The 27981-nt window shown below is 40.9% G+C and overlaps 1 protein-coding gene across 4 annotated transcripts in view; it reads left to right on the top strand.

The window, feature by feature from the left end:
- The window catches only part of LOC144936103 (ELMO domain-containing protein 1-like), a 57556-nt gene that overhangs the window by 1785 nt on the left and 27790 nt on the right, over nucleotides 1–27981 (top strand). For 2 of the 4 annotated variants that reach the window (XM_078862951.1, XM_078862952.1), the window contains exons 2-8: nucleotides 1120–1301; nucleotides 3179–3207; nucleotides 4300–4397; nucleotides 6271–6400; nucleotides 6893–7026; nucleotides 15771–15839; nucleotides 27173–27196. In XM_078862951.1, the coding sequence (XP_078719077.1) occupies nucleotides 1157–1301; nucleotides 3179–3207; nucleotides 4300–4397; nucleotides 6271–6400; nucleotides 6893–7026; nucleotides 15771–15839; nucleotides 27173–27196 (629 nt within the window). In that variant the 5' untranslated portion in view covers nucleotides 1120–1156. The remainder of the gene's footprint in view (nucleotides 1–1119; nucleotides 1302–3178; nucleotides 3208–4299; nucleotides 4398–6270; nucleotides 6401–6892; nucleotides 7027–15770; nucleotides 15840–27172; nucleotides 27197–27981) is intronic. The other 2 variants (XM_078862953.1, XM_078862954.1) reach the window with 2 other exon arrangements.

Here is a 27981-nt window from a genome sequence, read left to right on the forward strand (position 1 = left end):
GGATGACTGCAGGCTGATTTTAAAGTGCAAATGTGATTCAAATTAGCTTTACTATTTATGTATGTCTTGTAATGTATACAGGCAGTCCCCGGGTTACGGAAGGGTTAGGTTCCCGAGAACGATCCATCACCCAAATTTTGATGTATTTTGAAACCTAAACAATTTCCCCCCAAAATCAAGAATAAATCCCATAGCCGTAAATAGTTGTGCCTCCCCTACCCGATTACTCGTTCGTTTTCTCTCAGTGCTGTATCGTGCTGTCGTCCGTTTTCCATCGCTACCTTGTATCGTATCGCTGTACGTATGCTCTGCACTTCCTATGATTCTTTTATTTCATTGAATATCTACCCTAACACCATAATGAAACTAATGGAACATATACTGTATCCAATTGTTTATGAAACCACGAAACATGTTAATATTAATTGCTAACAGAAAGTCACTTCTGAATGCTCATTTACCGTGCATTAGGCTAGGCCTAGACTTCTCCGATCGCTATTGGCGGAGACCATAAGGAATCGAAGTGTAATTGTGTTAAAGTACATACAGTAATAGCTCATGAAATCTACTAAAAATGAAGAAAACTAGCAACAGAAACATGGGGGAAAAAAGAGTTCTAAGCATAGAAAACAAACAATTATGCTATACAACAAAATAATTACGTAACACTACTAAAAATTCCATTCACCTAAATCCTCGTGAAGCTCGGGCTTAGTGAAGGCAACGTTTAGGTGGAGCGAGGCGTAAGGCGGGGCTTACGCTTCGCACGACGGTATTCATCCTCAACCTCACCGCGCTGCACTATTTACGCTTACGTAACTAATGCAAACATTTCTGTATCTTGAATTTTTTTACATGATTTATAGGAGCATTTCCGTAAAGTCGGATTTCCATAAGTCGGGACTTACGCAACCCGGGGACTTACTGTCCATAGTAATTCCTCGTTTAACGGCACTTTTTAGGAATGCATCTACCACGTTAAACGAGGAATTACTGTACAGTTTTCACAATTGCGTTCAAAATATGTGCGCTATTTTGTCTTGCGACGCAGTTGCATTTAGTTGATTTAAAAATAGAGATTGTATCTGTGCATGCTATTAATATTCACTTAATTTGCAGGGTTGCAGACTCGCATTTTTACTTGTCGCCAGGCAAGATGCTGTGGCGATTGTGGCTGTTCCTCTATGGAGGATTCCTGCGTGGGTGGATTAAGTGGGTTTTCCGCCAGCTCAGCGGCCGCTGTGAGCTGCAGAGGATCTGCTACCGGCACAAGACTGGGGCGACACGAGCCCTTGCAATCGGTACAAACAGCCAATGTGAAATGCTCTTGCTTGAGTGGGGCCTCAGTGTCTGAAGAGTTATTATTATCATAATCTTAATTTGCATCATAAGCCACGCTAGATCCGAAGTTATTCGTAAAGTTGTTGACTTTAGAATAAGTTGTGAGTAAACATCTCCTTAGAAAATTGCGTTGGCAAAATAAAGGTTTAAATATAAATGGAGAACATTAGATTTGAAGCTTTCGTGACTGCAGGAATTACTCTTTGGTTCTTTCAGTAAGTCACTTAGAAAATAAAATGAAATTATAATAGAATACGACGTTTCGGTTGCAACACAAGCAACCACCCTCTCCCCCCCTCTCTCTATTTAAGGCCTCAGCACAGAGTCGTTGTCCTTATGTTTGTCTTGGTGTGTGTCCGATGTTGTTGCCGTGTCTGTTTTATCTTGGTGTGTGTCTCGCTCGGTGTGTCTTTGTGTGTGTCTCTCTGCATGTTGTCTGCCTATGTTTCCGTGTCTGTATTTCCTTGGTGTGCGTCACACCCGGTGTGTCTTTGTGTGTGTCTCTCTCTGCATGTGTGTCTGCCTGTGTTGTTTCCGTGTCTGTGTTTTATCATTCATTCTTACCTGATGATGGTTGCTTGTGTTGCAACCGAAACTTCGTATTCTATTATTATTTTATTTTATACATGACTTTACTGAAAGAACCAAAGAGGAGAACATATTCTTTGGTTCTTTCGGTAAAGTCACATAGGAAAAAAAAATGTTTTTAATAAAAAACAACAAGTCACGACGTTTCGATCGCAACACAAGCGGGCGTCATTAGGCAGAGAGAATGATGACGACCGCTTGTGTTGCGATCGTGTCGCCCCATCAGGCGGAGAGAATGATGACAACTGCTTGTGTTGTGATCGAAATGTCATGAGTTTTTGGTTTTTATATTTATATTTTATTGTTTTCTATGTAAGTGACTTTACCGAAAGAACCAAAGAATATGAATTCCTGCAGTCACGAAAGTTTTAAGTCAAAATAAATTAAGAAATTATTTCCCAACTGAGAGTGCAAATACCATTATTAAAACAGAGTTCAGTAAGTTGGTCAACAGTGACCACACTAAAGACCATCGTGGAATGGGATTTCACCTTATTTTACATAACAGCTATGGAGGGGCATATTTTGGCTGGTATATTAGAATTAGTTTATGGTGTCATGTTATGGGATTATCTCTCCTGAAGATGTCACTTTTGCAATAAGAGAAAGTATGCTCTCAGCATATCTCATCTTGGTAACATAGTTGTACGTATAGTACGTTCTAGAAAATGTAATGGAATCTTAAATGATACTGCCTGAAGTCTAGTTTTACAGGCATTGTGAAGTTTCGTGTTATTATTTTTGATTTGGAAAGTAAGTATAGAATTATGCAGTGATTGATCTCTGGTGAAGTGCACTCATGGGGCCCCTTGTGTTTTTAAATTATTCACAATACAGAACATGCATTGCTTTTATTGCTTGCATGGTACTAGCAATTTAGCAATCAATGCAGCACTTGGTCCAAGCTTTTGTAACATCTGCTTTGTAATAAAACTACATTTGATTCTTGCATAATAGAGGCATTGTTTTTTTTAACTAAAGTAGTGCATTTTATTTGATGCTTTAGTTTGGCAGCTTTCATTTGCAAAGATGTCTTGATAGTGTCATAAATATGCATTTCATTTTATATTTTGCTGGCTTGGCTCATAATTAAAATGAGGTGTCACTGAGTGCAGCTTTATATTCATCAAACATAAAGCAGGTCCCTTTATATTCTGCAATACCTCTCCTCTATTAATATGACTGTGCATAACATACATTGGCACCACATTAAGTGTGGTTTTTGACCATTGTTTTCTGTCTCTTGCAGAATATTCGTTGACTGCTTCTAAGAATGTGGTAAGCTGTTACAATCATTTAGAAAATATGACATTGCGAGATAACTGTTCCCTTCATTTTCACTGCATAACTCTGCATGCGGTCATCTTCATGAAGCATTGTATTAAGATTGCCACCACAACTATTTCTACAATAGAAATTCAGCAGTAATATTTACACTCACACCTACAACCACTGCCATAACTAGGCATGCCCATCCGTCATCACATTCACTTTACATCTTTAGGTAACTTAACCTTCACAACCAGCCACCATTGTCTTCCCACTGTTGATGTTGACTACTGTATACTGCAACAGTTTTACATTTTAGGCTCAGGCAACCGAAATTAGACCCAAGGCAGGTGCTCCTATTTCTAAGTCAATATTTGTGTAGTTATTTAATAGTTTAATGTAATTCATTTAAAAGGTTGTTCAAATTTCTATGTTGTCAGAAAATATTAAATGGCTAATACTTTCTGCATGTTTATAAATCCAGATCAAAATGTATGTATGTATGTTTAACTTTTTTGACACCGTACATAGCCAACCGTACTAATCGGAGGTGCGGGGGAAGGACAGCACACCAATATACCTCAAGAAGAACATTTTGATTTATTACATAGTTCCAGCTTTGATATATGGAACAGAAACATTGAAACTTACAAAGAAGTGGCTTATCATTTGGAAATTTATAGCAGCGAATTACTCTAAAACGCATGTTGATTCTAAATGTGGAGGGAAAAACTGGAGGACCTGGAGAAAAATCCACATGACCATGGGGGGAGAGAGAGAAAATGCAAACTCCAAATATACAGCAGCATGGGGTCACGGTCGGGATCGCACTTACGACCTCCTGCATACCAAGCGAGGAAGTTAACATTTTGCCACCGCGGTGGGATGATTACCAATGAACAAGACTGGTGACAGAATGACAACTAAAAGAGTGAATACACGCGAGAGGACAACTACTGTGGAGATGGATTTATGAGATAGGTGTGCTGCAGTGAGCTGGGTTGTAGAATCGCAGACGTATGGTGGATAATGATGGCATGGGAAGGCCTTGATTCAGCAGTGGAGAATGGTTTTAGTAACGCTTGTGCTTATGTTCCAAAGGTGCTTTGCTCGGCCGTGAAGGTCAGTGAACCTGAAGTGGAGAAAACAGCAGAGGAGATAATGCACGTGAAAAAAATCAACCCATCTACGAATCCCACGTGCGTTTCATTTAAAGTGATTATCCTTTACATTTATATTAGCTCATAATCTTTCGGTATATTTGTGCATTTTACGGCAAAGTGTCTCACACTATAATCTTAAGGCTTAATAGGTACTAATTCCAGGAATCCCACGCGATACAAAAAGGATGTGTTACCTCGCTCAATTACTGAAAGAGAACTCTAATTTCCCATTGAGATAATGTTAAAGTCGAGGGGTTGAACCAAATACATGTATAAGCAGAACTCCATTCTCTGTCTCCACACACAAGCCCACCAGCATTCCAGACCAACATTAATTAGCATTTTTCCAATCACAATTTATCCCATCAGGATTGTTAGACAAATTCCGCTGGATTACCAGACTCCATTTCCAAGAGCGCTGCCTATAAAATATGGCACTTTATTTAATCCAAGATGCAAAAAATTGGTCCAGAGTTTACTTGGACAAATGCAGCTTGATAATGTTGGTCTCGAAGGCAGGTGGGCTGATTTACTGAAGGTAATTTTAATTTGTGTGAAAACTAAGTAGAGACCTTGTGCTTTTACTTGCTTTTACCTATTATTCTCCATAGCAACGTATAATGTATTTGTGCACAGTATTCATTAGAACAGTTGTATATTTTACAACAAATCTAAGCCCTCCACCAACCCATGCCTCCAAGGCACTGAATTATAGGCATCCTTCATGCATGGTTATTGCCAAGTGTGACATCACTAACTGGGTTAGATAAGGTATGAGACGCTGCTCATCTGTATTGCCCGCTTGCCTAGATGTATCCGCTCCAAGGGGGCTTACCTTATCCAGGCATATTACTAAATGCTAAAACATAGAAATTTCGATTTAAAGCTTTCGTGACTGCAGGGATTCATCTTCTTGGTTCTTTCGGTAAAGTCACGTAGAAGGTTGGATGTCTTTGTATTGACAGGCTAGATGTCCTACTAACTCAGTCACCGATGCAGTGACATACTTGGCAAGTCACCGATGCAGTGGCAGCGACGTGCTAATCTCGCACAATACAATAGCCACTTCCACAGCCTCAGGGAGACCATCTCTAGCCCAGCCCTCTTACCCTGAGGCTGCACCCATCTCAGGCCTATATAAGACCTTGTTTCAGTAGCTTTCTTTCTCTCGCCTGAAAATGATTGCTTGTGTTGCGATCGAAACGTCATGTTCTAATATTTTTCTATCTGCGTGATTTTACTGAAAGACCCAAAGAGTAGGTATTACCCTTGCCTGCGCTGTGAAGCGCACGTGGCTTAATGCCTACAATTATTCGAGGTGTAACACGTGTAGAAATTATGATGCTTAAACTCTGTTTACCTATTTACTTACAACAATGTTCAAAGGGAAATGTACAGCCCTGCAATGTCTTGCTCACGCCACTGCTGGCAAACGGGCCTCCAGAAGAGAGCTCTACAGCGCCTCTAGGGGGTATTTTCCTACTTTACCACACTGACCAGACATCTCGGAAGAGAGGGGAGTACCCACACTTAATTCAACCACACGTGACCTGCTGATGAACTAAATGTGGTACAGAGGGTCCCCGATATATGTTGGGGACCCCCTGTATACTCATTTACTCTATACTGTTTGGTGGGTGGAGGTAGGAGGGATTTGTGCGAAATCCTACCCAGGATCTACCCAGGATCTCAGCAGTGCCATCACTGCTTGGCCACCTCCGATTTAGGCAAATACAAAAATTGCATTTGTGGAACGCTCATTACAAACATGGTGTATTTAAAATGCATGCACACAGAACATTCATTGGTCTGCTTTCATATAGGTTTAATGTGCTTATAAATAGGGGGGGAAACCCATCACCTGCTGCCATCATGTGTATTATTCTATTGGTATGAAACTGTGCTACAGGTTTGCACCAGTACTGCAGGCCTGTCTGCTGCAAATCTCAGGGTATCACGCACTCACAAAGGAGGTGGAAGAGATACGGAAGGAGCGATATGACTCGGAAAATAAAACGCATGAAGAGGCCCTATTAAAGGTAATTTACAAACAGTTTATGATTCTATTTCTCACGTCTCCATTGTGAATTGGTGTATTTCAATGGACTCTTTCACAGTTCTGTGTAGAGTCAACCACATGAATCGTTCTAGATTTTCTATGGTATCAGCTTCCTTGGTTTAGTTTTTTTATTTCATTGGTATGGAATTTTAATACTTTATTTATACCCCACATCCAATATAGTTGCTGAAGTTAAAATGTTGATGTCCTTGATTCTATCTCAAAATCACAATAATGCTGGTTTAGTGCTCTGAAATACATATTGTCCACTGTGGCTCATAGCCATCTTTATGGAATACAATTGATAAATCTTACGGAGCCTTGGATAATAGCCTAAAGCTTACGATGAAAACCGAGCGAAACAGGAATCTCATCACCAACTTTTTTTTTTATCATTTGTGGGTGGCACGAGTTAAGTGGTTGAGCAGCAATGGCTTAATTTGTTGTCCCTCTTTCTGCTGTGCCAATGCAGCTCTGGGCCCTCCTTATGCCGGAGGTGACACTAAAGGCACGCATCACGAAGCAGTGGGGGGACATTGGCTTCCAGGGGGACGACCCAAGCACCGACTTCCGAGGCATGGGCATGCTGGGCCTCCTTAATCTCCTGTGAGCTTGTCACAATCATCGCAGTCTGAAATTGGTTCACGCTTTGTCAGCTAAAAATATTTTTGTAAAACGTTGCTCTTGTTGCGTGGGCGTGTGGGCATTTGAAACATTCCTGGGAACCTTGACCAATTTGATTTGATCGTCGTTGCGACATGCGGCTGAATACTCATACACCTTGTTTTTAAAAACAATTAATTAAAAGTGTTGCTCAAAATAGCAGTCCTCCTTGGCTCAGCTTGGCCACTTTTCACTCAATATTAATTTAATTGAGTACACCTATATATGTGACTGTAAGCTGCCATTAAGTGTTAAACAATCAATGTAAGTGAACAGGTCTCTCAAGCAAGCAGTACCTTTCTGTTTGTGGGGTCTAACGTTTCATCTTGACCTTGTGAAAGTGAAAAAAATATTCTTGCAGTTGTGTGCGCTGTACAATTTTATCACAGTGGCTGCCAAACCACTGTTATTACGTTACCAATTTCTAGGAACCGCGTTTTTTTTTGGAACATTGCTTTCCAGATAACACGAGGGACAAAGCCACTTGTTACAATTGACTTGGCACTTGTGTATTCCACTTTTACAAAAATGTCCCAGCAGATGGCAGTAGCTTATAAAGAATTGTGTACATGTGAATCGGCATACTGCTTTTTCTTGAGTCCTGTTGTCCATAATAGAGGTTTTTGGGTTAGATTGCGTCAATATAAATGCATCATTAAACACGCCACTACCCAACAGCCAATTAGTAAGGTTTGTCATGTAAACAGAACATGCCAATTCGTTACTAGTTTAGCACAGTGGTGTGTTGGAGAGTAAACCCACAATATTTACCATTTGAGTATGACGTTTCGCCAGTATTACAAACAGCCTTATCAGGCGACAGCCAGAATTCTGGAGAAATCCTCCTGTTTCGATCTTAAATAGCTAGCTCTTGTCAATAGCAATAATTATTGGAATGCATATTCCTTTCGTAGTGTCAAAAAGACAAGGCTTAAGATTATTTGCAGTTGGAACAATTAAACATAAATAAAATATGAGAAATAGGCAGACTTAAGTATAATTTGTGCAAGTACAGGATTTTTATGCGGGTTCGGTTTGTGCCATTTTGCATATATACGGCCAACCTATTTCTTCCCAAAATTCGCGATATGTGGTTTGAATTCGCTCAAATGTGGTTGTGATGTCAGACATGGGACGACATTGTGTGTACTGCATGTGCTACTCGACAGGCAGATTTTTTTCGTACGGTTTCGCTTTGTGCGCCCTTTTGGAATGCATCTTCCGCATAAAGCGAGGGAAACCTGTGCCCCCATAAAAACAGTAAATAGCCATAGTCAGAGGGGAGCTCTGAATGATATCGGGTGTAAGCTATTGACAAAAGCTAGATTTAAACGAAAGCAAGGAGCCATGAGCATGGATGGCAAAATAGCCTTTCCTGTCTGGAGAAGCAGGAGAGGGAATTATATATCTGGAGAATGGGAGGGAGTTTCGATTTAAAGCTTTTGTGACTGCAGGGATTCATCTTCTTGGTTCTTTCGGTAAAGTCACGTAGAAGGGAAGTAATAAAATAATAAAAATAAAACATGATAAAATATTTCTCACGACGTTTCGGCTACAACGCAAGCAGCCGTCTTCAGGTGAAGAATGAAACACTGCCAAGCTTGGAGCGTATATATAAGCTGGGTTGGAGGTGGAAGAAGAGCGCCTTGACAAAATAATTTGTATATCAAGAGGAATTTAGAATATTTATGGGAAATGCGTAGGAGGTGGGCGGGGGGGGTTTCAAATTCATATTATGCCCATGCATTATGCAGGATTAGCAGCATCAAAGGGAGGAGGTAGGGGGTAGCATTAACAAAGGGAGGGAATGTTAATAGTATGTAGAAGCAACGAAACATGTCAATGGGAGAGCGGTGTAAGGAGACCCGCAGCGGAGCAAATAATGCATTCCCTGTGGAGAATACAAGTCAATGCCAGTGAGTGGACTGCGGTCTGAAAGTCACCGTAAACGTGAACAACAATCAGTTTAGATCCGAAATGGTTTATTACGTCCTTCCAATGATTGCTGAGCCAGAATCCATCTTCTCGGTTGAAATTGTCTCCGTGTTTGTATATGTGGATCGCTTCATGAACGAATCTCATGGTAGCCAGATGGCTTGCAGATAACCTCTGTCTTGGAGAAGTCAATGTCATGTGAGCCCACTGAATTGTAACAGTGATCTGCCACGGCTGAGGTGTTGTCCTACCGTGTTTCAGGTCTGCTTTATGTTCACGGATGCGGTCCGAGACATGTCGTTTGGTTTCTCCAATGTAGCTGTTACCACAGAGGCAACTTAGTTTGTAGACGCCAGGGTACTGTATGTCTGGAACCACGTCTTTTACAGACGGGACCAGATCACGGATTTTATGTACCGTGTTGAATCGGACCTGGATCTTGTGTTTAATCAGGATTTTGGAGATCTTTTTTGTGACCCCAGCAATGTAGGGTAAGGTGATGGTTTTGAAAGGCTCCTCAACAGGATCCTTCTTGATGGTTGGAGTGATGGCTTTGCGGATTGTGTAGTCTGAGTAACCATTAGCCTTAAGAGCTTGGCGTACGTGTTTGAGTTCGCTGGCAATGTGTTCCTGGTCGGAGATGCATTGGGCTCTATGGTATAGAGTCTTGATGAGGGAGTTCTTCTGGGATGGATGGTGGTGGGAATCCGGTTTTAGCTAAGCATCCGTATGGGTGGCTTTCCTGTAGACAGAATGGTTCATTGAACCATCAGGTCTCCTTTTAATTAGGACATCCAAAAAGGGTAGCTTGCCATCTTTTTCGACTTCCATAGTGAATCTGATGGCTGGGTGTATGGAATTGATGTGGTCGAGGAATTGGTCTAGAGCAGGCCGGCCATGTGGCCAGATGACAAAAGTGTTATCTACGTACCTCTTCCATAAGGTCGGGCGTAGAGTGGCAGTCTGGATGGCGTCAGTCTCAAATTTCTCCATGAAAACGTTGGCTACAACTGGAGATAGGGGGAGCCCATTGGGGTGCCCTCAGTTTGTTTGTAGAAAGTTCCATTCCAGGTGAAGTATGTATTGGTTAAGCAGTGTCTCACCAGGGGGGGGTACCCCAGTATTCAGTCCTTGATGAACCAAGTTTTCAATGATTGCGATGGTGTCAGGTACAGGATTTTTGGTGAATAAAGAAACCACATCAAAACTGACAAGCAGGTCGTCTGGGGACAGGGACATTCCCTTGATTGTCGATACCAGGTCAGTGGAGTTTAGTACCGCAGAGGTGGTTTTTCCAGTGAAAGGCCGCAGGATTTCAGACAAAAAACGAGCCAGTTTGTATGTGGGGGAGTTGATAGTTGATACCAAAAGAACCAAGAAAATGGGAGGGAGATTAGTAAGATAATAGATAAGATAGCCGGCCATTCACTTTTTGATAGAATAAACACATAATCTTGTTGATTCCCTCCATTGTTGACCACGAAGACATTGGTACCTCTTCAACAAAAATTATATTGGAAAGGAAAATTAACTCAGATGTTATTTGAACCCATGAAGGTCGGATTTTGTCGTGAGAAAATTCAACAATTGGAAACCCATTTCTCTTCAGCCCCTTTTACAGCTGCTGTACAGCCAGCTCGTGTAAGAGTCCCCCTTTGGATCTGCTGCTATTCATACATCGGTCATTGTACCGTGATGCTTCCACTGTCGTGTGTAATTGGTGACATTGGACGTTCCATCATGTGTCATTGCATGTGCAGCGTGACGTGTGTCAATCAAGGCGTCGTGCTTCTCCCTGGCCAGCGGCTCATGCACGCACGCTCAGTCTGAGACATCGTTCAGTCAGGGTTTTAGCACGGCTAAGCTGAAGTTACAATTAATTATGATAACTTGTAGCATTTCAAACTGTTGAGTGGCACAGCTACGTGTATATTGTTCAATGGTAAAATTTGCTTTGATATTTAATGTCTTGGAGGAATTGACGCTCAAAACGTTCTTTGGCAAAATCTGGGATGGTTATGTTTTTTAATGTCAATTTATGGAAAACGCTCTAATTCTGTTAGAGGGTGAATGGTTTCTCCCTTCGTAAAACGGTGTTAATTGTTCGTTGCAGCTTGTTCTGTATGGATAGTAATTTTGCACTATCTTACTATGATGTGACTGAAAACTTAAAGGTAATTTTTGGAACATGTGTGGTTGGCTTGAGTAATATAATTTTGACAATATCACACCTGATATTACCATCTCACTTATAGAACGCTATAATATTTCATTAAATGTTTCAACAATGGATGATCTAGCTCACATTTGGCTAGTCTGAACAAAATCTCAAACTTTGACATGAAACAATGTTGCATGTGATATTGTATTGTTTCTTGGACATGTGAAGCCCAGATAAGCTAGATGAACATTCCACATATCATTAACAACCCTACATTTTTACTTGAAATGGCATTGAAATTTGACCTTTTATATCAGTAGAGAACTTCTGCATCGGATGAAGGGACAAGAGTGGTGCCAACATTCTTTAACGATTTTATTTGAGGAAATATTTTATTCTCGACTGCATGATCAAGACATTTTTCAAGTCAGATCAGTTGTGATGTTTATCGAAGTTGCCTTGGAGGTATAAAACGAATGCATTAAGATCAGGAACAACAACAGGGAATTCTATTATTGTCTTGAGATTGTCAATTTTTTCATCAAGTATATCAAGAATGTCCCTAATGTGTTAATGAGTTCATGTTGATTGTGATTTATCTAAGTCCTATTTAAAAGGTGTAAGAGGAGGATGTGTGTGGGTTTCAGAGGTTTATGATTAGTGCAATTTAAGGAAGATGTAATACAAATAATTAATTGCGCTAATTTGCACGGTTGGCTACGTACGGTGCGAAAGAAGTTAAACATACATATATGTAGTGGAGTAACGCGTTGGGGGTTTTGCAAACAATGTGCATGCACGTGTGAGCCGCGGACAGTGAATTCACGCCAGGACAAACAGGTGCGGTGTGAAAGCAATACAGAGAGAGACGACCAATTAGATTGCATAGCGGTGATTGGCTGGCTGCAAATGCAGACACGGTGTAGGCGCCTCGGAGTCTGCAGATTGAAGCGATAGCAGCGGACGCCACGTACGAGAGGCGATGGGAGGACGCCAGCTTAATTAGGGCGTTTAATGAGGAGCAGGATTAATACGGAACATGTGAGGAAGGAGGGTGAGTTGGTTGGAGCAAAGAGAAGAGCGAACACGAGAGAAGTCCAGTGCCCCGCTCTCCACACCTCGTCCTCTCCAGCGGTGATGGCTGAACCCCCACTGGAGGCAAGGGCGAGGTTGGAGAGGCGAGGGTAGAAAGGCTATCAGTAGAGAAGCTAGCGGGATCCTAAGTGTGAGTGCGCGAAGACTAGCAGTAGAGAAGCTAGCAGAGTATATAGCGGAAGGCGAGCAGGAGAGAAGCTAGCAGAGTATATCGTGAGAGGCTAGCAGCAGATAAGGTATCGGAGTATATAGCGAGAGGCTAGCAGTAGAGAAGCTAGCACAGTATATAGCGGAAGGCTAGCAGGAGAGAAACTAGCAGAGTATATCACGAGAGGCTAGCAGCAGAGAAGCTAGCGGAGTATATAGCGAGAGGCTAGTAGTAGAGAAGCTAGCGGAGTATATAGCGAGAGGCTAGCAGTGGAGAAGCTAGCAGAGTATATAGGGAGAGGCTAGCAGCAGAGACGCTAGCAGAGTGTATAGTAATAACAGTGGAGGGGCTAGCAGAGTGTACGGTGGGAAGCTACCAGAGTGTGCAGTGATAGGCTAGCAGTGGAGAGGCTAGCAGAGTGAGAGAGACAGGCGAGCAGCGGAGAGGCTAGCAGAGAGAGACAGGCTAGCAGAGTGTGAGACAGCAGGCTAGCAGCGGAGAGGCAGGCTAGCAGCGGAGAGGCTACGAGAGTAAGAGAGAGAGCAGGCTAGCAGTGGAGAGGCAGGGAGAGAGCGAAGCGAACGGAGCAAAGCAGGCGAGCAGCGCAAGCGGGAGAGTTGCGTCAGGAGTTACGTGGTGTTGAACGCGAGGAGTTCTATTCGAATAAAAGTGACAGGAGAAAAAAATAAGTTGTCAGCGTGAAATAACACCACTACATATATTCAGATATACTAAACTAAATGATAATTTTTTTACCAGTTAAGGCCCACATTCATAGGCAGTGTTTCCTGATCTGTCAGGCAAGAATTTGAAGCTTCATTCATGAGAAACAAGTAAACCCGTAAAAACAAAGTTTTTCACTATAAATCCTTTATATGCGTGGCGGCTAGAGTCCTCTCGTCCTCTGGCTTGAGATGGCTGCCACCTATGGGTCAGATGATTGTCTGCCACCATTAAGCAATTGGTAATTAAATATTTAATTTGTTTTCCCTAAACAGTGTAAAATTTTTGAATTTTTTTTTCACGAAAATTAATTGGCACACACAACGAGTCTGTGTGGAAAATGTCAGCTCGATTGGATCACGGGAAGTGGGTTAAAAAACGAGCGAAAGATTTGCACGGTCCTAAGCAAGCAAGCGAACTTAATATAAAGGATTTAAAAATATATTCGCCTGTGGAGGACGCGGGGATTGATCCCGCGACCTTTGGCATAGGAAGCGAGGGCGCTACCAACTGCGCTACTCCGCCACGGCCTGTGGAGGGGTTACGTTCTGGGCTCTTACACTGTGACGTTCAGCCAAAGCCACGAATGAGTTCTATTTGAATATATGTAAAATATTTTTTTTTTGCCTAAAAAGTGCAAAATTTTTGGAATTTTTTTTCACGAACATTAATTGTCACGCACAACGAGTCTGTGTGGAAAATGTCAACTCGATTGGATCACGGGAAGTGGGTTAAAAAACGACCAAAAGATTTACACGGTCGTAAGCAAGCAAGCAAGCACGCAAGCACGCAAGCAAGCAAGCGAACTTAATATAAAGGATTTAAAAAGACTTAAAAATCATGGTCAGCCACACCGTCATAGTGCTGGCATACACACAGTGTTGCTCTGGAGGTTGGGAGATTGATGATCGATGTCCAGTCACCGCGTTAATGGCATTTGTCGTGATTTCTCGCGTAACAAAGTGAGCCGTATCAATGCTGCCACCTCCCACTCTAGTACCGGAGTGACATAGTTGCATGACCATATAAGTCTCATGAGAGTAACGAGAATAAGTTATTTTTTTAAAACACTCTTTAATGAAATGTACCATACTAGTAATGGAAGAACTCCATGACTCCAGTAAGTGGCCCCGAGGCTTGCCATAACGTAAGGGGCCATGGTGATTTACAGCCAACGTTAGTTGAGCGTGGACAATTAGACCGAAGCCGAAATATAACATATAAAAAAGATTCATCTTCTTGGTTCTTTCGGTAAAGTCACGTAGAATGGAAATAATAAAATAATAAAAATTAAACATAATAAAATAAATTCTCACGACGTTTCGGCCACAACGCAAGCAGCCGTCCTTAGGTGGAGAACAGGTCTGTCGAGTAGACAGCGTCTGAATGACAAGCCCCAGGCTTGGAGCGACTATTTAAGCTGGGATGGAGGGGCGAAGAGCGCTTTGACAAAATAATTTGCATATCAAGAGGAATTTAGGGAAATGCAGATATGCGATTAGTACTATTTGTGAAATGCGTAGGAGGTTTGGAGAGGGGTTTAAAGTCACTATGCCCGTGCATTATGCAGGATTAGCAGCATCAAAGGGAGGGGCTAGGGGTAACATTAATAAAGGGAAGGAGTGTTAATAGTATGTAGCTTCAGTAACTAAACCACCACGTAAACAACTAAAGTATAAACTACATAGTATCATCAGTATACTAAATATACTCTACAATAAGCTGAGTTACTAACAGTAAGTAATACATTACAATTCTATGTCGCAAAAAATATAATATGCTTCCAGCTAAACTTTATTCTGTTACATCACACGAGTCTACACCGTATTATATACTGCCATAGACAAACCCAACATTAAATTATATACTGTATTGCTATACACCACCTTATACATTGTAATATTACACTATGTATTATTCTACCCACCCTAATGTATATCACACTGCTGTATATTCACTATACAATTACGATACTATATATTACTTTGTACATTGTTATTAAGCATTACAATTTTATTCTATTTATTATTATACACTGTACCATTGACCGTCGTGTGAGAGATACAAAGAGGAAGCAACAAAATATGTCAATGGGAGAGTAGGGAGCGGAGACTTGCAGCGGAGCAAAGAATCCATTCCCTGCGGAGAATACAAGATATATAGTCAATTCCAGTGAGTGGAACGCGGTCTGAAAGTCACCGTAAACGTGAACACAATCAGTTAAGAAATGGTTTATTACGTCCTTCCAATGATTGCTGAGCCAGAATCCATCTTCTCAGTCAAGAGGAATTGAGCATATTTATGGGAAATGCAGATATGCGATTAGTACTACTTGTGAAATAATTGGAACAACATTTTCATCCTGCATTGTTTGGACATTTTATGCATGTTGAACTTCTTTCGCACCGTACATAGCCAGCCGCGCTAATCGGAGTTGCGATGTTACTGAAGATCTTATAGTAATCACAAACCACAGTGTTCATTTAAAATGAAATTGTAGTTTTTCATTGAATACAGTTTTGATACCTTAGTGATACACCGCTACATCATTGGTGGTGTGGCTCCACCTAAATCAATTTATGTCCGATTTAACTTTGTAATAATTCTGTCATTGTATTATTTTAGGTACTTTGCAGAGGAACACACGACTGCAGCAAGACAAGTGCTGTCACATTCCCATCATCCTAAATATGGGTAAGGCATATTCTACAGTGTTACACATCCAATTTATCTACTTATGCTGTTTCTGTCTTAACTCATCATAACGGAATTATTATCATGGTACCATTTTCGTATGTCACATTTGAACTCGTGGGATAACATCAGACATTTTTATTGACGATATTTTTTGCTACATACTCTTATTTATCTGTGCACATACTTACATAATTTTACAGGAGGAATGCATACCTTGCTAGAGTGTAATTGTGTGCATTTCTAAAATAATTACTATTTTGGCTTTGGACACAATGAGAAATCGGAGCAGAGTGTTAATTTACTCAGATTATAAATGCCGTGGCTTTGCTCTCCAACACACCATTGTGCTGTACTAGTAACGAATTGACATGTTCTGTTTACGTGACAAACCTTACTAATTGGCTGTGTTGGGTGGTGGCGGGTTTAACGACACATTTATATATTTACACGATCCAACCAAAAAAAACTGTATTGTGGAGTGCCTGTAGCATAGGCATTTTATTCATTGAAAATTCATGGAGTCATTCAAACTCACATAAACCAAAGCCTTCACAAAAAAATACATGCAGAGGTTGCAAAAAACACTTTGGTGGGATGCTTTGAAGTATAAAGCTGCGGTTCACATGGGACCAACTGGAGGATGGATGGAGCACTTGCATGTGGTGATTTGTTAACTACCTTGCCTGGTATACAGCAGGTCATCGGTTCGATCTCAATCCTGATGCCTGTATATTTGGAGTTGGCATGTTCTCCCCGTGGTCGTGTGGATTTTTTTCCGGGTCCTCTGGTTTTTCCCTCCACATTCAGTATTTGGCTGCTATACATTTCCACATGATAAGCCTCTTCGTTGGCCACTATTGGCTTATGATAAGCTATTTAATTTGTGGCCAGGTCGCTTCAGAAAAAACAGCTATATAGCTCAGTGGGCCTTATCTGGTAAAATAAAAATACAAATAAAATAAAAAATATATATTCTTCTAAAGAAGAATGAATATCAAACACACTTAGAAAACTAGTCTACAAGTAGTAATAGTAGAATCAAGGAGCTAATTTCTAAACAAAGGAGTGAGAGAAATGGTACATTTAAAACAAATGTATAGATTTATCATCGCAAAATAAAAGATCTTTCAGGGATTGTAAATGGATGGATGGATGGCTGGCAGCATTGGTGCAGTCACCCAGCATGCTTGCTTGTGTGCAAAATGGTGTTGTTGAATATTTTTTTTTATATAAAGAATTAAACCTGTGGAAACTTTTTTTTAGCCAAGACTGTACAGCGCATGACAAGCCAGTGCACTATGCATCGTAAACGTTTTGTACACCAGTTTAGAGTAGGATGTCTCGTGCCTGTTTTAGCACCTGCACACTGTTGCAGACATCATGGTTTTAGCAAATGGCACAGCAAATATATAGCTTCGTATGATGTATTGTATTGTACATGTGTGTGTGTATATCACAAATATGTATTCAAACATTCTGGTATGTTCCTGCAGTTGTTGCAGTGGTATTTTATATGCATAGATTGTCTTTATTTAAATCTACTTAAACTATATTTTACTTCTTGATTTGAAGCTTTCGTGACTCAGGAATCCATACTCTTTGGTTCTTTTGGTAAAGTCACGTAGGTAGAAAAATAAAATAAAACAGAAAATAATATATCACGACGTTTCGATCGCAACACAAGCGGTCGTCCTCAGGCGGAAAAAAATAATAATGCAGCAGTGTAACTGCTGAACCAGCGAGAGAGCTGTTACAACAAGGTTATATATTTGGTAATGGGCAAGCAAGCGGGGTCTGAGCTGGAAAGGAATTCCATCCCCGGACGCAAACACGTCAGTTGTGTTAATTAGTAAGTTAATGTCATGTCTATGTGTAACACAAGCTGCAGTGCTGCCAACTGCGCTGGGAGGCAAGCACGTCCACGCAAGATAATCACTGCAACGGTGGTCGCGCAAGTGAGATACACAGCCCATCACACAGCCAGAGAACCATCGAGGCTAAGGGAGCAGAGGTGGCCATATTCGTGAGACCCCAGCCCGTTAATGCAGAGGCACCTAACAGGGCAATTCAACTCAGAGAGTCGGAGATAACAGTCAGACGGCAGAGAAGAATGGAAGCACCAGAGCAAGTTACGACTTTTCTTGGTTAATAATGTCCTTCCAATGATTGCTCAGCTTATACCCATCTTCTCGGTTTAATTTGTATCTGTGTTTATATATCTGGATGGCTTCATGTACAAATCTTTGATGGTAGCCTGAAGGTTTTCAGAGATGGAATTCCATCTCTAGTCCCGCCCACTTCAAACATATATAACCTTTGGCTGCAGTAGCTCTACCTTTGGCTGCAGTAGCTCTCTTGCTATATTTCTTCCTGCCTCAGCAGTCCGCTTGCTGTATTTTTTCACCTTAAGACAATTGCTTGTGTTGCGATCGAAACGTCGTGATTTTTTTTCATTTTATTATTTTTATAGCTATGTGACTTGATCGAAAGACCCAAAGAACATGGATTATCTTACATTACCCCAAACTAAAATATATTTGTAGAGCCCGAGCGATGCCAGATGTTTGGGTCCGATGCCGATATCGATTTTTGAGAGTCCTAGGCCACCGATTGCCGATATATCGACCGATTTTATGTAAAAAAATTATTATCCATTTGAAAAACTTTTTTGATTAAACTTTCAATATTTTAGACCATTTAACTTAAAGTATCCTATCTTGATTTGAAGCTTTCATGACTGCGGGAATTCATACTCTTTGGTTCTTTCGGTAAAATCACATATTAAGGACTTTTTCCTATCGCCGTGAATGGTCGCTTTACTCTTGAGAAATTAGCCGATGTTCTGTTGCTCAGTTTTAACAAACTTAACCATTAAGGGTTATTTGTACAGATCAATGAGTAGGACATCTCGAGGAGTACTGTGTTGACAATTCCGAGCATAAGTGTTCACATATTAGAGTGCCAAAATTCTATTCTAAGCTATGAAGGTAAATTAATTTACATTATTTAGAATGGCAAGTCCCTTTGTGTGAATTAGTTCAACGTTTTAATTTGAAGAACAATACATTATAATCAGAGTATTTTTTTATCCTGGAGAAATCTGATGAGCTATGAAGCTCTTTTTCACAAATGTCCAGTAGGGGCACAGGGTCAAAAAGTTCCAACAACAAAAGTTACCACGAGCAGAAAGACATCCAGCACAGCTCATAATGTGTCGCTCTACTCACGATCTTATAATAAGTTATTTTAGTTTCGCTGTTGGAGCCTTGGGCATTAACTATGAATTGTAACCATCTTACATATGCTCTGGTGTGATCTAAGCAACTTTTAGCAAGGCAAAGTACTTAAATGCAGAATGTTTAATTTTTCTTGATTGATGTTTTCTTTTCTTAAGCTAATATTTCCACGTGCTGGTGGCTTTCTGCCCAACGAGTCTCACGCTAATTTCTTCCTGCGCGTCACCACTAAGCAGTGCTGTCACAATAAATGCTCCACTTTTTGCCATTGTTCACAGTGGGAATGTTAAAATCACCATGATAAATGTTTTCATGTGACAGCAGGTCAACAGCTCCCATTTGATTTCAGGGTTATCTTTGTAGAAAATGTGGGGATGAAGATCGGGATATGTATGTAACAATAACGTCAGCATCTGCGTATAATTATCTCTGTGGGATAAACTAAAAAGGAAACTGTACACTTACATTTATAACAGAGTAAACTTTTCTGGGATTGCTGAAAATACTTGTTTATACATGCACATTCACATTATACTAAGTGTACTTTAAAAGGCCAGGCTGACTGAACGTGATATTTCAACAACTGTCTCAACTGAACAATTATTTTCTACCCCCACCCGCAAAGGATAATGTTAATTTGGCTCTTTTCGGATTGGGTTATGGTTTCAATGTTAATGCAAACCACATCCTCGTGACAAACACTTCACTTTATTTCGTGTATTATCCCAGTGTCACAATCGCACTGCCTTTTTGTTAATGTGTTTCAATAGACTTAATAGAAAATCACATGCTTGAGAGAAATTGTGCAAATACTGTTTTGCTTGACATGTTAGTGTTTTATGTATTTTTGTCCCTAAAATATTGACGTATATAAATAATGAAGTATTCTCTATCACGTTTTTCATCCGTGCCATGACCATGGCGCAGGGGTGGTTTGTGTTACGACATCCCAGCCACCTTGGAATGAACTGGAATGTTTTTCTAATGCGTTCATGTTGCACCCACAATTGATTACGCAAGCTCTTGACTCCCCCCCCTCCCCCCAACAAAGCAGTAATGTCAGCATTTTAAAGTGAGGATCCAAAACTATCACTTACTGGCGCTATCTATTTATGAGTAAGATTGTTTAACACTTAGGTTTTCACGAATAACATTATCCAAAATAGAGTTTTTTTGGGGTTAGATCGCGTAAATGAAAATGTGTTGTTAAACCCGCCACCAGACGAGACAGCCAGTTAGTAATGTTTGTCACTTAAACAAAACATCCCAATTAGTTTCTACTTCAGACTGGAAACTGAAAGACTTCTTATCGATTCTGGAAAATTCTGGCAAATCGCCTGATGAAGCTGGTTGTAATCACCAGTGAAACGTCATACTCAAATTGTAAATGTGGGTTTCTTCACCAACACACCGGTGTGCTGAAGTAGTAACTAATTGGCATGTTTTTTTTACACGTGACAACCCCTACTAATTGGTTGTGGTGGGTTTAACGACACGTGTTCTTGATCTAACCCAAAAAAAACCTTTATTATCGACTATTTGTTAGATATTTTAATTGTTTCATTGGTCATGTGATCAGGTCGCCTAACCAGGCTATCAATTCCACTTGGCTTGCTGCCATGTAATGCAAATAGCGTGCACGTGATGGACAGAACCGGAATTGACCTCACAAAGGAAGGAGAGTAGTTCAGCACACACCGGTGTAAACTCACAACATTTACAATTTTGGGTTTACTCTCCAACACGTCGGGTTTAACAACACATTTATGTTTATGCGGTCTAACCCAAAAAACCTCTTATGGATGAGTAAGATTGAAAATTATTGTAAAAAATAGGGTGTCATGCTAATTTCTCACATTAACATCACTAGACCCAGCCACTCCTTTATAACACTTGGGCTACACCCATTTAAAACCTTTAAAACAGTCTGCATCAGCAGTAGGCCATGCTTTACCACCTGATGACGGACGCTTGTGTTGCGCCCGAAACGTCGTGATTATATTTAGTTGTTTTCATTTATTTTATTTTTTACCTACATGACTTTACCGAAAAAACCAAAGAGTATGAATCCTTGCAGTCACGAAAGCTTCAAATCTAGAATGTCATTAGCTTTTTTAAAATTGACATCCAAATGGAGCTGGGATATCTGTTTATTTGAGATATCAATAAGTCCACCGATTATCTGTTTAATTAGTCAAATAATTGGTCAACATGAAAATATTTGGAAAAAAGTAACCTGTTGACTTCTTGAAAAGTAGTCCTCATTATGATGTCCCTGGAGGGATTAAGGGCTCATTTGACTCCTGACCAGGATTTGAACCTGCAGTTACAGTGAGGGAAAGAAGTATTTGATCCCCTGCTGACTTTGTACGTTTGCCCACTGACAAAGAAATGATCAGTCTATAAATTTACTGGTAGGTTTATTTGAACAGTGAGAGACAGAATAACAACAAGAAAATCCAGAAAAACGCATGTCAAAAATGTTATAAATTGATTTGCATTTTAATGAGGGAAATAAGTATTTGACCCCTCTGCAAAACATGTCTTAGTACTTGGTGGCAAAACCCTTGTTGGCAATCACAGAGGTCAGACGTTTCTTGTAGTTGGCCATCAGGTTTGCACACATCTCAGGAGGGATTTTGACCCACTCCTCTTTGCAGATCTTCTCAAAGTCATTAAGGTTTCGAGGCTGACGTTTGGCAACTCGAACCTTCAGCTCCCTCCACAGACTTTCTATGGGATTAAGGTCTGGAGACTGGCTAGGCCACTCCAGGACCTTAATGTGCTTCTTCTTGAGCCACTCCTTTGTTGCCTTGGCCGTGTGTTTGGGGTCATTGTCATGCTGGAATACCCATCCACGACCCATTTTCAATGCCCTGGCTGAGGGAAGGAGGTTCTCACCCAAGATTTGACGGTACATGGCCCCGTCCATCGTCCCTTTGATGCGGTGAAGTTGTCCTGTCCCCTTAGCAGAAAAATACCCCCAAAGCATAATGTTTCCACCTTCATGTTTGACGGTGGGGATGGTGTTCTTGGGGTCATAGGCAGCATTCCTCCTCCAAACACGGCGAGTTGAGTTGATGCCAAAAAGCTCCATTTTGGTCTCATCTGACCACAACACTTTCACCCAGTTGTCCTCTGAATCATTCAGATGTTCATTGGCAAACTTCAGACGGGCATGTATATGTGCTCTTTTGAGCAGGGGGACCTTGCGGGCGCTGCAGGATTTCAGTCCTTCACGGCGTAGTGTGTTACCAACTGTTTTTTTGGTGACTATGGTCCCAGCTGCCTTGAGAACATTTGTAGTGGTGATACGCGCCGGGTGTATACGTCGTGTGCCAGCGCGTATGTACGGGTGTGTGTGTGGTGACGCGCGCTGACGGGGAGGAGCAGGCGTCAGTGCGCGGGTGGGGGTAGTGCTGCTGATTGGCTGTGTGCCGGTGACGCGCCCAGAGGGAGTGATCGGGTAGCAGTGCGGTGTGATTGGTCGGGGAGTGGAAACACGCGCTGAGCGGAACCGGATCGTAGAGATAGCGCGTGGGGATTGGGTAACTGAGGAGCGGTGCCGACGTTGAGGTCCGCATCCGCTCCGTCTCCCGGGAAGAAGAGGTATATAAGGTGATGCACAGAGGAGCAGGGGGCAGAAGTGGAACCATCTAAGAATGAAGACGAAGGTGCAGAGATAGAGCCCGGAGAGGAGAGTAATGGAGAGTAGAGGAGAGTAAGGTATAAGTGTGTAGCCAGAGAGAGAGAACGGTCTACACGAGCTGAGTAATGTATAGTGTGTAGCCAGAGAGAGAGAACGGTCTACACGAGCTGAGTAATGTATAGTGTGTAGCCAGAGAGAGAGAACGGTCTACACGAGCTGAGTAATGTATAGTGTGTAGCCAGAGAGAGAGAACGGTCTACACGAGCTGAGTGATGTATAGTGTGTAGCCAGAGAGAGAGAAAGGTCTACACGAGCCGAGTATGCATACGGTGTAGCCAGAGAGAGAGAAAGGTCTACACGAGCCGAGTATGCATACGGTGTAGCCAGAGAGAGAGAGATGCAAAGTCTACACGAGGCGAGTGGAGAGTGTAGCAGAGGCGCAGAGTCTACACGAGACGAGAGAAGAGTGTAGCCGAGGCGCGGAGTCTACACGAGGCACAGAGAGCCAGCAGCACAGAATCTAAGAGAATCAAGAGAAGCGTAGGGTGGAGAGAAGAGGTCACGAGTTGTACCGTTGTATGGTGACCGCATTGTGAAGAAGAGAGGCCACGCGTTGTATCGTTACAAGTCAAGATTTAATAAAAGAAGTGTGTTCCCGTCAAGGAGTTTCCTGCCGTCATTTTCCAATACTTCACATTGACAAGATCCTCCCGTGTAGTTCTGGGCTGATTCCTCACCGTTCTCATGATCATTGCAACTCGACGAGGTGAGATCTTGCATGGAGCCCCAGGCCGAGGGAGATTGACAGTTCTTTTGTATTTCTTCCATTTGCGAATAATCGCACCAACTGTTGTCACCTTCTCACCAAACTGCTTGGCGATGGTCTTGTAGCCCATTCCAGCCTTGTGTAGGTCTACAATCTTGTCCCTGACATCCTTGGAGAGCTCTTTGGTCTTGGACATGGTGAAGAGTTTGGAATCTGATTGATTGATTGCTTCTGTGAACAGGTGTCTTTTATACAGGTAATAAGCTGAGATTAGGAGCACTCCCTTTAAGAGTGTGCTCCTAATCTCAGCTCGTTACCTGTATAAAAGACACCTGGGAGCCAGAAATCTTTCTGATTGAGAGGTGGTCAAATACCTCATTAAAATGCAAATCAATTTATAACATTTTTGACTTGCGTTTTTCTGGATTTTGTTGTTATTCTGTCTCTCACTGTTCAAATAAACCTACCATTAAAATTATAGACTGATCATTTCTTTGTCAGTGGGCAAACGTACAAAATCAGCAGGGGATCAAATACTTTTTTCCCTCACTGTATGTCAAGTGCTTTGTCACAACACAACGTGACTAGATTACCAGTTTTTAAAGTACTTTCTTCACTAAAAAGTGATAAATTCACTTTTTATTTGGTAAGTTAGTGATAATTAGCTGACTATTAGTATCTGATACTGATCACTTTTCCGAATGACTCTTCCGTTGGCCATTTGGATACAGTAATTTTGAGATTGGATGCAAGCATGGCCGAATTGTGTCAGATACAACCACTCACCCGTAATTTCATAATGTAAATAGCCCAAGTCCGTGAATTTGCTCATCACTGAAATGAAATTATATTTCATTTGTCCTCAAATGATGCCCATTCTGGATCAATGCATCGCAGGAGCAATTGTGTACACAAATCAATCTGTGGACAAGTTGTACTTCATTGATTATAATCGGTGGGGTGTGACCCAATCAGAAAATGTCTCACAAGAAGACGCATTGGGTACAATAAAACACCGAACAATTATTGGCTTATAATTGTTTGCATAAAGAGTAATCAACGTTTTATTGTGTGGTACCTCCATATTAGCACCATGGCCGACTTGTGAAACATGTAAATGTAAGCATGCAATCGGATTTATATGCATGCATAATACATTTGTGAGCCTGTACAAAACATATGCATGGTGTATGTGATTTGTATTATCCACTGCAGTTAATGTCCTTAAAAATCTATGATGTAATGTACGGCATTGATAAAGCAATGACTGAACTGCAAATGTTCTTCTGACAATCGGTTGGCTGTGCGGCACACAATGATTTACTGTCACCAATAAGATTTGAATGTAGTGGGACTGGCAAACTCCCTTATATCCTTCAGGTTTTTCGCAATAATGTGATGCCACATTGTGCAGTACGATATATGGTCCACGATAATTGTATAGCATGTTCTGCAAAATATCGTATCTTGATCACCAACGCCGATGCTATTTATTTAATACTTTGTTTGCTAAATCATAAGATAACAAACTATAATTAAAGTTCTAAGTCGTAAGTTTACCCATTAAGTTGTTAGGCCTTTGCGCTAATTCTTGGGTTAAGGTATATAGTATGTAATTAGTTAATTTAATTATTCAACTTTGTATTTTGTTACTTACTACAAGTTATAGCTTGTAAAGATGCAATGATTTAAATACTTAAGTCAGGCTTAAAGTGACCTGCAGTTGAATACCTTTTAAGTAAGCATTCTTTATACCAGAAGTGCAGCACAGCACAAAACAATATAATACAAATGCGAGAAACAATTGCAAATGTATGGAAAACTGATGATTGTCATTTTGTGAAATTGATATGAACGTGTCCTGAAAAATTATATTGCGACCAATGCACTATACATGTGAGTGTAATTGCGTGTCGCCATTTGCATGCGCTTGTGTCCATATGTTCTTATGCGTGTTACAACCTTGCATCCTCCATTATGTTTTGCTTATTTTTGTCAGTCTGCACCTCTATTGAAATGTACTCCTGTTACATAACTAAATTAATGAGTGATCACGTGAATATACATTGGTTGGCAGTTTTGTTGTGAATTATTTTCCAAGCACATTGTTGGTAACGTGTTACCATCGGCACATTACCAATGGCAAGTGTTGGTAATGTCCTTATAATTACTCCATATTCGGTGTGTAATCAAATAATATAATCAGATGCCCTGCTTTTATCGTTTTTTTCGATTAGTCTCTTGTTAAATTGCAAAACGTTAACGGAGTAATTGTGGTGTCATCAACTGGGGTCAAATTGAGGACAGCAGCGATCTTTGCACATCGTTAATGACCAAATTCATGATTGTTGCATTACTCCCAAACCCCACGGCTAATAAATATTTGCTGTAACTTATTTTTTTAAAACCATCCCAACACTGTCCATGCATGCACATACATTTCTACAACCTTTGGCTAAAATATTTCTGCCCTTCTGTGTTAGAATTGTCAAACAGCCCTTTTGATACTCTCTGGTTCTTTCGGTAAAGTCATGTAGATCGAACAAATAATTAAAGAACACGACGTTAAGGTCGCAACAAAGCGTCCGTCATCAGCTGAGAAAGAATGATCTGTTGTGGCTTTATATAGGCACTGGAAGGGGGGGGGGTGTAGAGTCGTGGCTGCAGGAGTTCATGGGGGGGGGGGGGGTTCAAATCCGCTTTGTGTTCGCGAACCTGGTCTGAGACATTTCGCTTCATTTCACCAATGTAACTGCTGCCGCAGACACAATTCAGCTTATAGACACCAGGACATTGCATGTCTGGAAATCACATCCTTCACCGATGGGATCAAATCACGGATTTTGTGTACTGTATTGAACCAAACTTTGATCTTGTGTTTGTTCAAGGTTTTGGAAATCCTTTTGGTGACCCCTGCTATGTATGGCAAGGTGATGGTTTTGATTGGGTCCTCAGATGGTTCTTTACCCATGGTTGAGGATGCAGCTTTGCGGATTGTGCGGTCAGAATATCCATTCCTCCTGAGAGCCTGGCGTACGTGCAGAGGAATGGATATTCTGACCGCACAATCCGCAAAGCTGCATCCCCAACCATGGGTAGAGAGAGAACCATCTACGTGACTTTACCGATAGAACCAAAGAGTATGGATTCCTGCAGTCACGAAAGCTTCAAATCAAGATCAGCCCTTTTGATTTTGACCATAACCCTTACTCAATCAAAATGTGCGCAACAGATTTGCAGCCTATTGTGGTGTTTGACTGACAATTGATTGTATTGTTGGTTAGTTAAAATGTGTGACTTTTATTGTGGAGGTATGGATACTACATACTTTAATGTAGTATAAACCTTGCTTTAAAACCAATTCAAGACTACAGTCAATTGTAATGAGCTCGTCTTCTCAAGGGAAGCATTTGGAGAAAATATGGTGCCTGTATGGTGTAGATGGGTATCATTTATGATTTTAAGAAGTATGATCCAGTTATTGTATCAAACAAAAGGTAACTTCAGAAGTAAAATACAAACTTTAAAATGTTACACTGAAATGAAAAGCATTAATGGTAATTTTTATAGTAATGCAAAAGGATATTACTGCTGTTTTTTGCAGTCCAATATTTTTTCCACATTTTTGTTAATGTATTTCATTTATTTTATGTGTATTGCTGGCCTACCTGTCATACAGGGAGGCAAGGGAAAGACAGCTCAGGTAAACTTACCATGTTTAATGTATCATACACAAATACACCAAGTGATGACATGGCTTATTGTGTCGTTAGCATTACCCATGATTTCTTGTACGTCATGCACATGTGATGTATCCACTGGGCAATGTCTAGGAAGCAATACTTTTTTATTCAAATACCATATCAGAAGCCCTTTTTACATTTTTATGACAATAGCTATCCAGAATGTCTTTGCAATATGTGTAAATCATTCCTACTATCAGAAATGCTGATTGTGTTTAGACAAAATGCAATAACAGCAGGGCATGGCATGTTAGCATGTGAAGGAACTGCATTAACATTGGAAGATTGACTGTCCTTCCTTTGAGCTTTGTAAGAATCTGCACAACCTGGTTGTTAAGTCATCATTCAGTCTTGTTCCTTGGAGTCAATGTTTGATTCTCCAAGGGACATTTCCAAAGGACATACTCTGCCTTAGATTTGACCTCAAAGATCATGTAACATCAATTGTTAGGATAAGCCATTGCACTTGTATTACAGCCTGTTATCTACTTTGGAAATTGCCTGTGGCTAACAAAAAGGTACTCATGTAACAACAGCATCTGAGTCTCAGATACCCCTACTGGTATCTCCTGCTTAAATATTTAATTGATGCAAGTCAATCTGCAAAGCCAAGTAAAGAATGTGGTTTTCAGGTGTCTGCTCTTTAAATAGTCAGAATATTACATGTGTCACGTTTTTGAGATGTTTTGGAATTTTGGGCAGTATTCCTATTTCCTGGCTGCAGACACTTTGCCATGTACATTTT

The sequence above is a fragment of the Lampetra fluviatilis genome, chromosome 15 (assembly GCF_964198595.1).
Source record: "Lampetra fluviatilis chromosome 15, kcLamFluv1.1, whole genome shotgun sequence".
Lineage (NCBI taxonomy): Eukaryota > Metazoa > Chordata > Hyperoartia > Petromyzontiformes > Petromyzontidae > Lampetra > Lampetra fluviatilis.